At 40.4% G+C, this 13,555-nt stretch overlaps 1 protein-coding gene across 1 annotated transcript in view; it reads right to left on the reverse strand.

Moving 5' to 3' along the window:
• The window catches only part of LOC112077774 (NLR family CARD domain-containing protein 3), a 39,492-nt gene that overhangs the window by 16,231 nt on the left and 9,706 nt on the right, over positions 1 to 13,555 (reverse strand). The window contains exons 2-8 of the mRNA XM_024144220.2: positions 10,262 to 10,447; positions 4,179 to 4,295; positions 3,876 to 3,960; positions 3,518 to 3,746; positions 3,119 to 3,141; positions 1,367 to 2,538; positions 907 to 1,080 (exon numbers count right to left, since the gene is read on the reverse strand). Coding sequence (XP_023999988.2) covers positions 907 to 1,080; positions 1,367 to 2,538; positions 3,119 to 3,141; positions 3,518 to 3,746; positions 3,876 to 3,960; positions 4,179 to 4,295; positions 10,262 to 10,341 — 1,880 coding nt within the window. The 5' untranslated portion in view covers positions 10,342 to 10,447. The remainder of the gene's footprint in view (positions 1 to 906; positions 1,081 to 1,366; positions 2,539 to 3,118; positions 3,142 to 3,517; positions 3,747 to 3,875; positions 3,961 to 4,178; positions 4,296 to 10,261; positions 10,448 to 13,555) is intronic.

A 13,555-nucleotide genomic window follows, 5' to 3' on the forward strand; every position in this document is an offset into this window, starting at 1 on the left:
AATGCTCATCAATCGGCGAACAATTGCAATCAATATATATATATTTACGCTCAAGTGGTGTCCGTCTTGATCGCTGGAGAAAAGTTACGTTTTTTGTTGGAGAGTTTGGTCCGTCTTTCTGTCTTGGTTATTGTTGGAATAGTCTTCAGAGTGACATTCGTTATAGAATGGATGGTTTAGCGGTGTCGTTTCTAGTTCAATGATACCGAATTCTAGCTTGCAGAACTATGCAATATCAAAGACTTGTTCTTATTAGTCTAAAGAGTTAACCACGTCGGTATGGTTAAAGATTCAGCAATGGTACTCCAACCTTCGTTCTCCTCCTATGGAGAAACAGGTCTAATGATAATTTCTCAGAGTTGGGTTTTTTATTTTATTCGGGTTGCAGAGAGGGGCTGTCCCAGGATGTCTGACCCAACTGGCTCAGGGGCGGGTCCTCGGATTTAGTTCAAATCAAAAGGGATTTGTATTTTTCTTCATTAAACAGTCCAAAATCATATTACACAATTATACAAACAGTATCATACTCACTCATTCATTTTATACAACAAACAGATGTAAACCTCATATCTGAGGTTATTATATAAACAGCGGTACGGTAATGTAGCCACACAGTCGCCCATGAGTTTCCCACATGGTGACAAACGGGCATGTCAATAACTGGAATCTTCAACGATCTTTTATACTTTTTTCGGAACATGAAATCTGTTCGTACCTCAAGTTCTGTGAGGTGGAAGAAACCTCTTCGTCCTGAAAGTTTACCCTCTCTCTAATACGGTTTGGCCATGAGGAGATTCTCAGGAATTTACGACGTCTCTGACCACAACATGGGTGGTAGGGGGCAGGGAGAGGGGGATGGGGCTTGTATACCCAAGCAAGCAACGTCATGACAACAGGAATACTGACCTCAGAGCCTCTAGTTTACAGTGGGGATTCCCCAGTCCAGCAGAGAGCAGCTTCACTCCTGAATCCTTCAGGTCATTGTTACTCAGATCCAGCTCTCTCAGGTGTGAGGGGTTTGACTCCAGAGCTGAGACCAGAGAAGCACAGCCTTCCTCTGTGATTCCACAGCCTGACAGCCTGGTAAAGAGATCATCATGACTTCACAAACACACAGAATAATTTAACGAGTAGTGTAGAAGGACAACGGCAGATGCATTTGGTTTATGCTCTCAAACAACATATAGATTCATCTTCTGTCTTCTAGAATTGTATGGTCATAATGTTATACTAAATGTGAAAATCAATGCATTGATTCAATCTGTTTTCCAATATATTATTATATACATATTATAACACATATTCTTCTGTAATCTGAATATTTCTTCCTGATGATTAGTTATTACAGGTAATTTTATTTACTCACAGAACAGCTCTGGAGGCTTTGACCACTGGCAGCAGCCTCAGAAGACCTTCCTCTGATCTGGAGTATTTCTTCAGGTCAAACACATCCAGCTCCTTTTCTGAAGTTAGCAACACAAAGACCAGAGCTGACCACTGTGCAGGTGACAGGTTGGGTTTTGAGAGACTTCCTGAGCTCAGGTAGCTTTGGATCTCCTCCACTAGAGAATGGTCATTCAGTTCATTCAGACAGTGGAACAGATTGATGCTCCTCTCTGGAGAGAGATTCTCCCCGATCTTCTCCTTGATGTACTTGACTGTTTCTTCATGGGTCTGTGAGCTGCTTCTTGTCTTTGTCAGCAGACCTCGCAAGTGCTTCTGATTGGACTCCAGTGAGAGGCCCAGAAGGAAGCGGAGGAAAAGGTCCAGGTTTCCTATCTCACTTTGTAAGGCTTTATCCACTGCATTCTTGTAGAAAGCAACTTCGGGTTTGTCGTTTGTTTGTAGTTTGTCCATTAGATTCTCATTGTTGTTRATGAATGAGAGGAACACATATGCAGCAGCCAGAAACTCCTGAATGCTCAGATGAACAAAGCAGTACACCTTGTCCTGGTACAGCACACATTCCTCTTTAAAGAGCTGTGTGCACAATCCTGAGTAGACTGAGGCTTCATTGACATCAATGCCAGCGTCTTTCAGGTCTCCTTCATAGAAAATCAGATTGCCATTCACAAGCTGTTGAAAAGCCAGTTTTCCCAGTGACAGAATGCTCTCTTTATTCCAGTGTGGACCTGTCTCTTCTTTCCCAAGATACTTTTCATTCTTCTGTTTGGTRTGAAACACCACAAGGTGTGTGTACATCTCTGTCAGAGTCTTGGGCATCTCTTCTCTCTTATGTTGCAGCATGTGTTCAAGGACTGTTGCAGAAATCCAACAGAAGACTGGAATGTGGCACATGATGTGGAGGCTCCTTGATGTCTTTACGTGTGAGATGATTCTGTTGGCCAGGTCCTCGTCACTGAATCTCTTCCTGAAGTACTCCTCCTTCTGTGGGTCATTGAACCCTCGTACCTCTGTTACCTGGTCAACACACACAGAAGGGATCTTATTGGCTGCTGCAGGTCGGGTAGTATATCCAGAGGAGAGCAGAGGGAAGCAGATTTCCCTTGATGAGATTGTGTCCAGCAGAACGATCCACTGAGGTTGAACCTCTGTGACGTCACAACAGAATCTTGTTCTTCTGGAAAGTCTAAGGGGCTAGTCCGGCACTCATTCCAGACCCATCAAATATTAACAGACTGTTGACTTGTCTAGTGGAGTTCCTGATTGTTGGTTTCCATTGAGAGTGATTGAGAACTTCAATGAAAGTGTTTTGTCCCTCTTTCATCAAATCCTCGGAGGGATCGAATAAAAATTGGACATCTGATTTGCTTTCCTTCTGCCCAGTCCAGAATGAACTTCTGCACAGAGATCTGTTTTTCCAATGCCAGCGACTCACTTTGTCAGCACAGTTCTATAAGTTTGTCCTTGTCCAGTTAAGGGTTTTTGAAGAATGGTCCGTTACATTTTGATTGGAGTCTCTGGTCTTAGCTTGTTTCCTGGTGTCATGCTATCCAATCCGTTCAGCCTCATCGTTCATGTATTGACCTCTCCTGTTCCACCCTCTGTGATGTAGAGCTCTGTGTAGATCTTCATTGAGAGTCTATTGGTTTCCTTGTTTAGCGATCCCCAAATACACATTGACCACTCTTCTTTAGATCTTGAGATTTGAGTTCACGTTGCAAATAACAGCAAGCTCATCTGAAGAAGAATTAAGACACAGAGGATAGTTATATTATCGTTTTTATATGCTACAGTATTGTAGGACGTTTATAACGTTACAATTATAATAATTTTATTCTCATAAACTGACTGTATAAAGTTAAATGTTTCATAATGCATTACAGACTGTTGTGTGGACTGATTATATTATTATTGGTATTATTGATGGTATTATAATGTTCTCTCTCTCTCTAAATAATCACCACACACATCCCGGCTGCTATTGATGAGGTCACTAGGTGTTGTGTTAAGGCTGCAACAATATCATTGAGGTACACAGCTACTTTAGCTGTACTTAGCTACAGCTTTTAAATGTTATAAAAACAGCATTCATCATGAGGCAGACAGCTCTTACTTTCCTCCAGTGTGTTGCAAAGCTCCTTCTGGTTCATTTTCCTCAGGACGTGCAGTGTGATCTTCAGAGCCCCCTCTCTGGCACTGCTCTCCTGCTTCTCATCTTCAGCATCCACCACTTCCTTATCCTGCTTCTGACTCTCAAAGCCTTCTGAGAGTTCTGGACAAAGATTCCTCTTGAACATCTTCAGCTCGTTCTTCACAAATGTCATAATHTTCTCTTCAAGCAACTGAAATAAATCAAGTAAATAAGTTAAGCAAGAGAATAAATGTTTTCTCATTAACACATTAATGAATGATTGACAGGTCAACTTTAATTGAGGTAAACAAAAACAAATGTACATAACAGGACCACATACACTGAATATGGAGGCCAGGTCTGTTTGATGACTGTGGGAAGACTGACCACTGAGAATCTCTGACTCTGATGTCTCCTGTTGGTTTCTGTGGACAAAACATGAGATTACATCTCCTCATCCAGGGAGTGCACACACACACACAGGGAATGTTGTGTTTGTTGAATATTGTTTTAGTACAATGAAAATGGAAAAAAGGATTAGCCTATGGATTATGAAAACAAAAAGAAATGGGAAAATGGGAATAGAAATAACTAAAGACAGTGTTGTGTAACTCACTGACCATGACCCATGAGTTCTTCTTACCTTTGTTCAGTAGAAAAGTCTCCCTCTCTAAAGTGTATAGGTTGATTCATAGACTTGTCACTCTTCATGGACACACAGCTGGGAACAGGGGAAGCTGGTCTTTCCTGCTTGATTGGACTTCAACACAACAGAGACAAACATTACATCTCTCATCTACTCTGAGCTCAGATGGGGAAACAGAAGAGTTTCATTCCAAAACGCTATATATCACTTTTCAGAATCGTTCGTAAATTAGCTTTTATTGTTTAAAGAAATTATGAAAGAGATTGGTGTGTTTTCTTACTTTAAATATCGCAAAATGCTATATATCTGCCTTTCTCTCAAATGTGACCAACCGTCTCAATTCTGTCTTACGTAGCAACATTTGAAATTTTGTTTTTTACATTGGATAAAAGTACAGACTCAGAGGTAGAAAATGGTATTCATACTCTACAGTTGAGGAACAATGGGAAAGTAACTCTGCTTTGAATGTTGATAATCTTGTAACCTCACTTTTGAGAAAATGTCCTTAATGTTTTGGTACCTACTGGAGAGCTCTTCTTTGTCTACAGGGCTGTTACTTTGGCAGATAATGTCACCCATCTAAATAAATAGTTTTAATGATATATATACATCATTAACTAAATGTATGGTGTTTTTGGTGTAAGTCAGTTTCATTGTTTGTTATGCTATAAATGGTTATTTATGGTGGTAAAATGAACTAGAATATTTTATATTTTGCAATTCTTAGCAATTACTAATTTAGTAAGGAATTACACATTATTCAGTACTACTGCAGTTGCTACATAATTCCAATAGATGGCAGCATAAGACCACAAATGACATTTCAGAAGATTAGTTTAGTTTCTCCCTGGATACACCACCACTCCCCCTCACAGGAAAACTCCTGTGTGCTTCTTTCTGTCCCTTTCCACACTGCTAACGCAAGAGGAAGGACTGAAAAAGCATTTAACAGATTACTGTGAAGTAATATAATGATGATTCATGTTTTTAATCACCTGTTTTTATGCTCATGTTTTGAAATTATTCTTAATTTATACATAATAATAATAAATTATAACGATTATCAATAAGCCTGAACATTCTCGCCCTCTGGTCCATAAATAGGTATTTTCCAGGTACATTCATTGTCAAATTCATCAACCAACATCAACCCGCTCTGCCTTCTCTCGCTAGTAGTCAACTCAGCCCTGCTAAAAGGCTGGTGTCGTCACTCTGCCTTCTCCGGGGGCATGTTGAGGTAAATTTACTAACCGGGAGGGTTGAATTATGTAATTTATTGGTGGGCTGGAAGACGCACTCTTGTCTTTTCTATTCCAAGGTTGTTTACTCGCAATATCAGATATTAAGATGTTAAGATATTAATATTTTACCCGGGGTTCAATACCTGCTATAGTCACTATTTTTGTTGCTCTCCCAAAAGCAACACAGCCCTAATATTAGATATATAGATATAAAGTAATGAGTGACCATTTTAGAAAATCATGTGACAAATAGTCTGTGGTTGCATGCTATTTTATGTCAATCTGCTTCATGTGGTAAACTGATCTTCTGAATGTCATTTGTGGTCTTATGCTGCCATCTATTGGAAATATGTAGCAACTGCAGTAGTACTGAATAATGTTTAATTCCTTAGTAAAGTAGTAATTACTAAGAATTTCAAAATATAAAATCTTCTAGTTAATTTTACCACTTACAACCATTAAATAACCATTTACAGCATAACAAACAATTAAACTGACATACACCAAAAACACCATACATTTAGTTAATTATATATATATAGCATCAAGCATTTCGCTACACTCGCATTAACATCTGCTAACCGTGTATGAAACAATTAAAATTTGATATATATATCACATCAACAATTCACATCAAATCAAAGTTTATTTGTCACGTGCGCCGAATACAACAGGTGTAGACCCCACAGTGAAATGTTTACTTACAGGCTCTTACCAATAGTGCGAAAAAAAGGTGTGTGTGTGTGTAGGTAAGTAAAGAAATAAAACAGTAAAAAGACATTTGAAAATAAGAGTAGCAAGGCTATATACAGACACCGGTTAGTCAGGCTTATTGAGGTAGTATTTAGCACACTCTGCCAACCCGGATGTTTTAGCCGTGTCTGAATCCTGGCTTAGAAAGACCACCAAAAACTCAGATATTTTCATCCCCAATTACAAGATTTTCAGACAAGATAGAACGGCCAAAGGGGGCGGTGTTGCAATCTACTGCAAAGACTGCCTGCAGAGTTCTGTCTTACTATCCAGGTCTGTTCCCAAACAATTTGAACTTCTACTTTTAACTTCTACTTTTTCTGCTTGAAGCAGACCACCATAGACTCAATCAGGGACAGACTCAATCAGGGACATGTTGAAAATGTCAGTGAAGACACCTGCCAGTTGGTCAGAACATGCCCGGAGCACACGTCCTGGTAATCCATCTGGCGCCGCAGCCTTGTGTATGTTGACCTGTTTAAAGGTCTTACTCACGTCGGCTATGGAGAGCGTGATCACACAGTCTGGAAAAGCTGATGCTCTCATGCATGCCTCAGTGTTGCTTGCTTCGAAGAGAGCATAGAAGTGATTTAGCTCTTCTGGTAGGCTCGTGTCACTGGGCAGCTTGCGGCTGTGCTTCCCTTTGTAGTCTGTAATAGTTTGCAAGCCGGAGCCAGTGTAGTATGATTCAATCTTAACCCTGTATTGACGCTTTGCCTGTTTGATGGTTCATCGCAGGGCATAGCGGGATTTCTTGTAAGCTTCCGGGTTAGTCCCGCACCCCGCACCAGCTCTACCCTTTAGCTCAGTTCGAATGTTGCCTGTAATCTATGGCTTCTGGTTGGTGTATGTACGTACAGTCACTGTGGGGATGACGTCCTCAATACACTTATTGATAAAGCCAGTGACTGATGTGGTGTATTCCTCAATGTCATCGGAAGAATCCCAGAACATTTTCCAATCTGTGATAGCAAAGCAGTCCTGTTGTTTAGCATCTGCTTCATCTGACCATTTTTTTTATAGACTGAGTCACTGATGCTTCCTGCTTTAATTTTGGATTGTAAGCAGGAATCAGGAGGTTAGAGTTGTGGTCGGATTTACCAAATGGAGGGCGAGGGAGAGCTTTGTACGCGTCTCTGTGTGTGGAGTATAGGTGATCTAGAATTGTTTTCCCTCTGGTTGCACATTTAATATGTTGATGGAGATTTGGTAGAACTGATTTAAGTTTCCCTGCATTAAAGTCTCCGGCCACTAGGAGCGCCGCCTCTGGGTGAGTGGTTTCCTGTTTGCTTATTTCCTTATACAGCTGACTGAGTGCAGTCTTAGTGCCAGCATCCGTCTGTGGTGGTAAATCAACAGCCACAAAAAGTATAGCTGAGAACTCTAGGCAAGTAGTGTGGCCTGCAATTTATCACAATATACTCTACTTCAGGTGAGCAAAATCTAGAGACTTCCTTAGATTTCGTACACCAGCTGTTGTTTACAAATATGCACAGACCGCTCCCCTCGTCTTACCGTAGTGTGCTGTTCTATCTTGCCGGTGTAGCGTATATCCCGCTAGCTGAATATCCATGTCGTCATTCAGCCACGATTCCGTGAAGCATAGGATATTACAGTTTTTGATGTCCCGTTGGTAGGATATTCGTGATCGTACCTCGTCTAGTTTATTGTCCAATGATTGCACGTTGGTGAGTAATATTGACGTTAACGGCAGCTTTCCTACTCGCCTTCTGCAGATCCGGAAGAGGCATCCGGCTCTTCGTCCTCCTTTTGCGAATAATTTGGATGTCTGCCCTGTGGAGAATGTCGTGTGAGTCCTGCTTGCTGCTGTTGTTGTTGCTGTTGAAAAAATCTTTGTCTAATCCGAGGTGAGTGATCGCTGTCCTGATATCCAGAAGCTCTTTTCTGCCGAAAGATATGGTTGCAGAAACATTATGTACAAAATAATTTACAAATATTGCGAGAAAAAAAAAACAGCACAATTGGCGGCCATCTCCTCTGGCGCCACATCCAGACATTGAGAATTAAAAAAAAATGTATTGTGTCCAGACTACTTGAGGCGCACCGAAAATAATATTCAAAAGTTCGGTCCTTGGACATAGAGGGGTTAAACACTAAAGTTACCGTCCATCTAGTGAAGAGAGGAGAACCGGACAGAGGTAGCCAGCATCCGTCAATGAGACAGGGAGAAGCCCTCCACGGGATTTAACAGGTGGAAGAAACAACCGGGGAGCTCCATCGGTCCACAAGAAATGCAGACAGCCGGTGATGATGTAGTGGTAGCTATGGTAACTAGGATGCTGCTAGCTAGCTTACCTAGCTGTACCGACTAGCTTGGCTAGCTAGCAGGTTGTTCTTCTGTCCCTCGTCTCGATGATGATGACGAATCCGGTGAAACACAAATGAAACAAGGATAGAGAGTGAAAAGGATCTGGCTACACTCATACTGTCCCTGACCGTGAAGAAAAAAGCTAATTGAACACTGAACTTGTGTCTCAACACTGTAGTAAACTCTGTTGTTATTCCCCAAGATCACCTCAGCCAACTCTGCGCGTAACCGGACAAAATCCTTGGCGCCGTACGTGGACACGGACAGTTCTTTACGGGGACGCGGGCAGATCCAGAACGCGGACATGAGCAGTGCAACACAATCAATTAAACCCGGTCTTTACAGTCGGTTACATTAGTAATATTCATTTTTTATTATTATGTTAAACAAACATTCTAAGTTTTTATATAACAGTAGTTTGCGATCTGGGCCCATATCCACGAAGCGTCTCAGAGTAGAAAATTGGTCGTTTAAGTGCTGAGAATAAAGACATTTTACACTTATGGGTATACATTAAAGCTATGCATGAAGTCTCTAGTCCAGCCTAGTCAGCAGATATTTAGGACACCTCGTGAGCTGTCCTAAGTAGTTAAGAGTTAACAGCAGGTGTCTTGATAATACTATAGAATAGTGCAGTGAGTCAGTGGTTCCTGCGCCACATGTAATTGCTTTGTAGTAGTTAAAAATAATGTTTTAAATTTCTATATGATCAATCTATAAATAATATAGACCTACATGCAACAGTGTGTGTTGTGCTTTTGGCAATGATTTATGTATAATAATTATGTGTAACAAGTGAGACCATGTATGTCTGCATAGCATTTTGTCTTCATTTTGGCATATTAACTCATGCTTATTTCTGAAGAGAACCTCAGGCAGGAGTTGGACCTGTGGCTGAACGGTGGCTGGTTCGAATCCCGGGCCGGGCGCTGGAAAAAACAGGCGGAATTGATCTGACCACTGGAGGGCTGCTGGGTTCACATCCTCAAAACATTCACCTTTCGTTGATCAGAACTCTAGAGGTTCTTCTTCACTGAACCCAAAAATATATATAACTTTTAGTGGTTCCATATATTAAGGAAGTGATAGAAGCCTTTTTGGTTCTATAAGGAACCTTATTTTCTAAGAGTGTATAATAAACACGTTTTTCTTTTGGTTATTTAATTATCTACATCATGTCATTTCAAGTTGTCCCTTTGGAGCACAACATCACATTGTTAAAAAATTATCCTAAATTGGGCATGGCTATAAATTGGGCAATTAAAGGCATCTAGGGTGTAATATGTGTTGGATGAATATGAACATTGTATGCAACGTTGTAGGCAACATTATTGGGAAGGGACTTGATGCCTACTATGCCAAAGCTATTTAGAGTTGTTAAACGGGTGTGAAGAGTGTGTTGATATAACGGTAATATTGTCATAATTCTGCTTGTAAAAACAATTTTTTAACGATTGGTAAAAAAAATATGCATTCCATTATATTAGGCAATAATTAAGAAAGTGGTTGTGTCGTGAAAATTCTATCAAATGTCTAACATTGCAACGAGTACAGTCAGGGTGCCGTGGGACCCCTGCAGTACCTCCACAGACCCCGGATTGAGAACCCCTGCAGTACCTCCACAGACCCCGGATTGAGAACCCCTAATTTAGCAGATGCTCTTATCCACAACAATTTAAAGTAAGTGCATTCATCTTAAAATAGCTATTTATTTTGGAAATGAACTTAATAAATTCTTCATAAAATTGTCATCTTACCTCTTAGCTTTGGTGTCATGTCCCCCAGAGAGATGCATTTTAGAGGCAGGGCCCCCCTCTCTCTTCCCAGAGAGACTCATTTTAGAGGCAAAGCCACCCTCCTATCTCTTACCAGAGAGACTCGTTTTAGAGGCAGGTCCCCCCTCCTCTCTCTCCCCAGAGAGACTCATTTCAGAGCACTGACCCCTAAATAGAGATCCAACATGTTGGTTGTGGTTAACACAGTGACAACTAATTATTGAATGTCAATTGCTATCATTTATTCATTATCTCTTTGAGAAATAAAACATTTACTAACAGACATATGGAAGCAGTCAGGTGATTTAATGCAATCACATGAACATGTAATTGTGAGATTTAATCTCCATGGTAACTGTCAATAATAATAATAAGTCTCTGTTAAGGTAGTTAGACAGTACAGCAACAAAAACACCTCAACCATTTCTCTCTCCCGGATCCGGGATCCTCCTCATCAAAAAAGCTGACTAGCATAGCCTAGCCTAACGGGACAGGGATATCATATAATATAATTTTCATGAAATCACAAGTCCAATACAGCAAATGAAAGATAAACATCTTGTGAATCCAGCCATCATTTCCGATTTTTAAAATGTTTTACAGCGAAAACACAATATGTATTTCTATTAGCTAACCACAATAGCCAAAGACTCAACCGCATATTTTCACCATGTTTCTACCACATAGGTAGCTATCACAAAACCGACCAAATAGAGATATAATTAGTCACTAACCAAGANAACAGTCTTATAACATGTTAAACAATACGTTTATGTTTTGTTCGAAAAATTTGCATATTTGAGGTATAAATCATAGTTTTACATTGCAGCTACCATCACAAATAGCACCGAAGCAGCCAGAATAATTACAGAGAGCAACGTGAAATACCTAAATACTCATCATAAAACATTTATGAAAAATACATGGTGTACAGCAAATGAAAGATAAACATCTTGTGAATCCAGCCAATATTTCCGATTTTTTAAGTGTTTTACAGTGAAAACACAATATAGAATTATATTAGCTTACCACAATAGCCAAACACACAAATGCATTTATTCACCGCAAAAGGTAGCTATCGCAAAAACCAGCAAAAAATATAAAATAAATCACTAACCTTGAACAACTTCATCAGATGACAGTCTTATAACATCAGGTTATACAATACACTTATGTTTTGTTCGAAAATGTGCATATTTAGAGCTACAAATCCTGATTATACATTGTAAATATGTAGCATCGATTCACCAGAATCTCCAGAGATATTTTGGACACTCACCTAATCTGACCAAATAACTCATCATAAACTTTACATAAAAATACTTGTTGTATGGCAAATGAAAGATACACTGGTTCTTAATGCAACCGCCGTGTTAGATTTTTAAAATAACTTTACCATAACAATCAGCTTGCGTTATTGCGAGACAGCGCTCGCCAAAACGGCAGAGAACAGGAATCAACATTTTCCACAGAAATACAAAATAACACATAAATTGTTCTTACTTTTGCTGAGATTCCATCAGAATCTTGTACAAGGAGTCCTTGATCCAGAATAAATCGTTGTTTGGATTTAGAATGTCCTTTTCTTCTGTCGAATTCGCGCCACAATGCTAGCCAATGTTGATAACGTTCCCATTTTCTCTCGACGCAAAGAACGGAAAACTCCAAAAGTCCCAATAAACGTTGAATAATCTGATAAAACTCGGTTGAAAAAACCTACTTTACGATGTTATTATCACATGTATCAAATAAAATCAGAGCCGGAGATATTCGCAGTGTAAACCGAACGCTTATCAGAAAACAATATCGAGGTGCTACGCGCGCCTTGGTAGACAAAGGAAATTCCTGACATGCCACTCCAAAAGCTCTTGTTCGACCTCAGATCAAACTAGACACCCAATTCCACCTTCCACTGCCTGTTGACATCTAGTGGAAGGCGTATGAAGTGCATGCATATCGATAAATATAAGGCAATTGAATAGGCAGGCCCTGAAACAGAGCCTCGTTTTCAGATTTTTCACTTCCTGCATGGAAGTTTGCTGCAAAATGAGTTCTGTTTTACTCAGTGTAACAGCAGCCTTCCTCCTCTTCATCTGAGGTGTAGCAGGGATTGGACCAAGACGCAGCGTATTCAACATGATTTTAATAAACAAGAAGAAACTGTGAACACTTACAAAATAACAAACGTGGCAAACCGATACAGCCCTATCTGGTGCAGAGAAAACACAGAGACAGGAAACAACCACCCACAAAATCCCAACACAAAACAAGCCACCTACATATGATTCCCAATCAGAGACAACACAAAACATCTGCCTCTGATTGAGAACCATATTAGGCCAAACATAGAAACGGACAAACAAGACACACAACATAGAATGCCCACCAATCTCACGACCAACACTAAAACAAGCACAACACACAAGAACTATGGTCAGAACGTGACACACAGACATAATTCAAACAGTTTTAGAAACTTCTGAGTGTTTTCTATCCAATAGTAATAATAGTATGCATATTGTATGATCTATAAAAGAGTACGAGGCCGTTTCATTTGGGCACGATTTTTTCCAAAGTGAAAACAGCACCCCCTAAGGTAGATATAGACAGTGCAGCAACACAAGGCCATGTCTCACACTTATGTGTATAAAATCGAGCTATAGAGATATTTACATATCATAGGTGACCAGCCTACCAGCAGCAGGAAGGAGGATGTACACTATATATACAAGAGTATGTGGACACCCCTTCAAATTAGTGGATTCGGCTATGTCAGCCACACCCGTTGCTGACAGGTGTATTATATTGAGCAGACAGCCATGCAATCTCCATAGACAAACATTGGCAGTAGAATGACCAATACTGAAGAGCTCAGTGACTTTCAACGTGGCACCGTTATAGGATATCACCTTTCCAAACTGTCAGTTCTTCAAATTCCTGCCCTGCTAGAGCTGCCCCGGTCAACTGTAAGGGTTGTTATTGTGAAGTGGAAACATCTAGGAGCAACAACGGCTCAACTGTGAAGTGGTAGGCCGCACAAGCTCACAGAACGGGCCCACCGAGTGCGGAATGTGGAGCGCATACAAATGATCTGTCCTCGGTTACAACACAGCAAAATAACTGTTAGTCGGGGGCTTCATGAAATGAGTTTCCATGGCCGAGGAGCCGCACACAAGATCACCATGTGCAATGCCAAGCATCGGCTTGAGTGGTGTAAAGCTCGCCGCCATTGGACTCTGGAGCAGTGGAAACGTGTTCTTTAGAGTTATGAATCAC

Source organism: Salvelinus sp. IW2-2015, unplaced genomic scaffold (genome assembly GCF_002910315.2).
Source record: "Salvelinus sp. IW2-2015 unplaced genomic scaffold, ASM291031v2 Un_scaffold4909, whole genome shotgun sequence".
Taxonomy (NCBI): Eukaryota; Metazoa; Chordata; class Actinopteri; order Salmoniformes; family Salmonidae; genus Salvelinus; species Salvelinus sp. IW2-2015.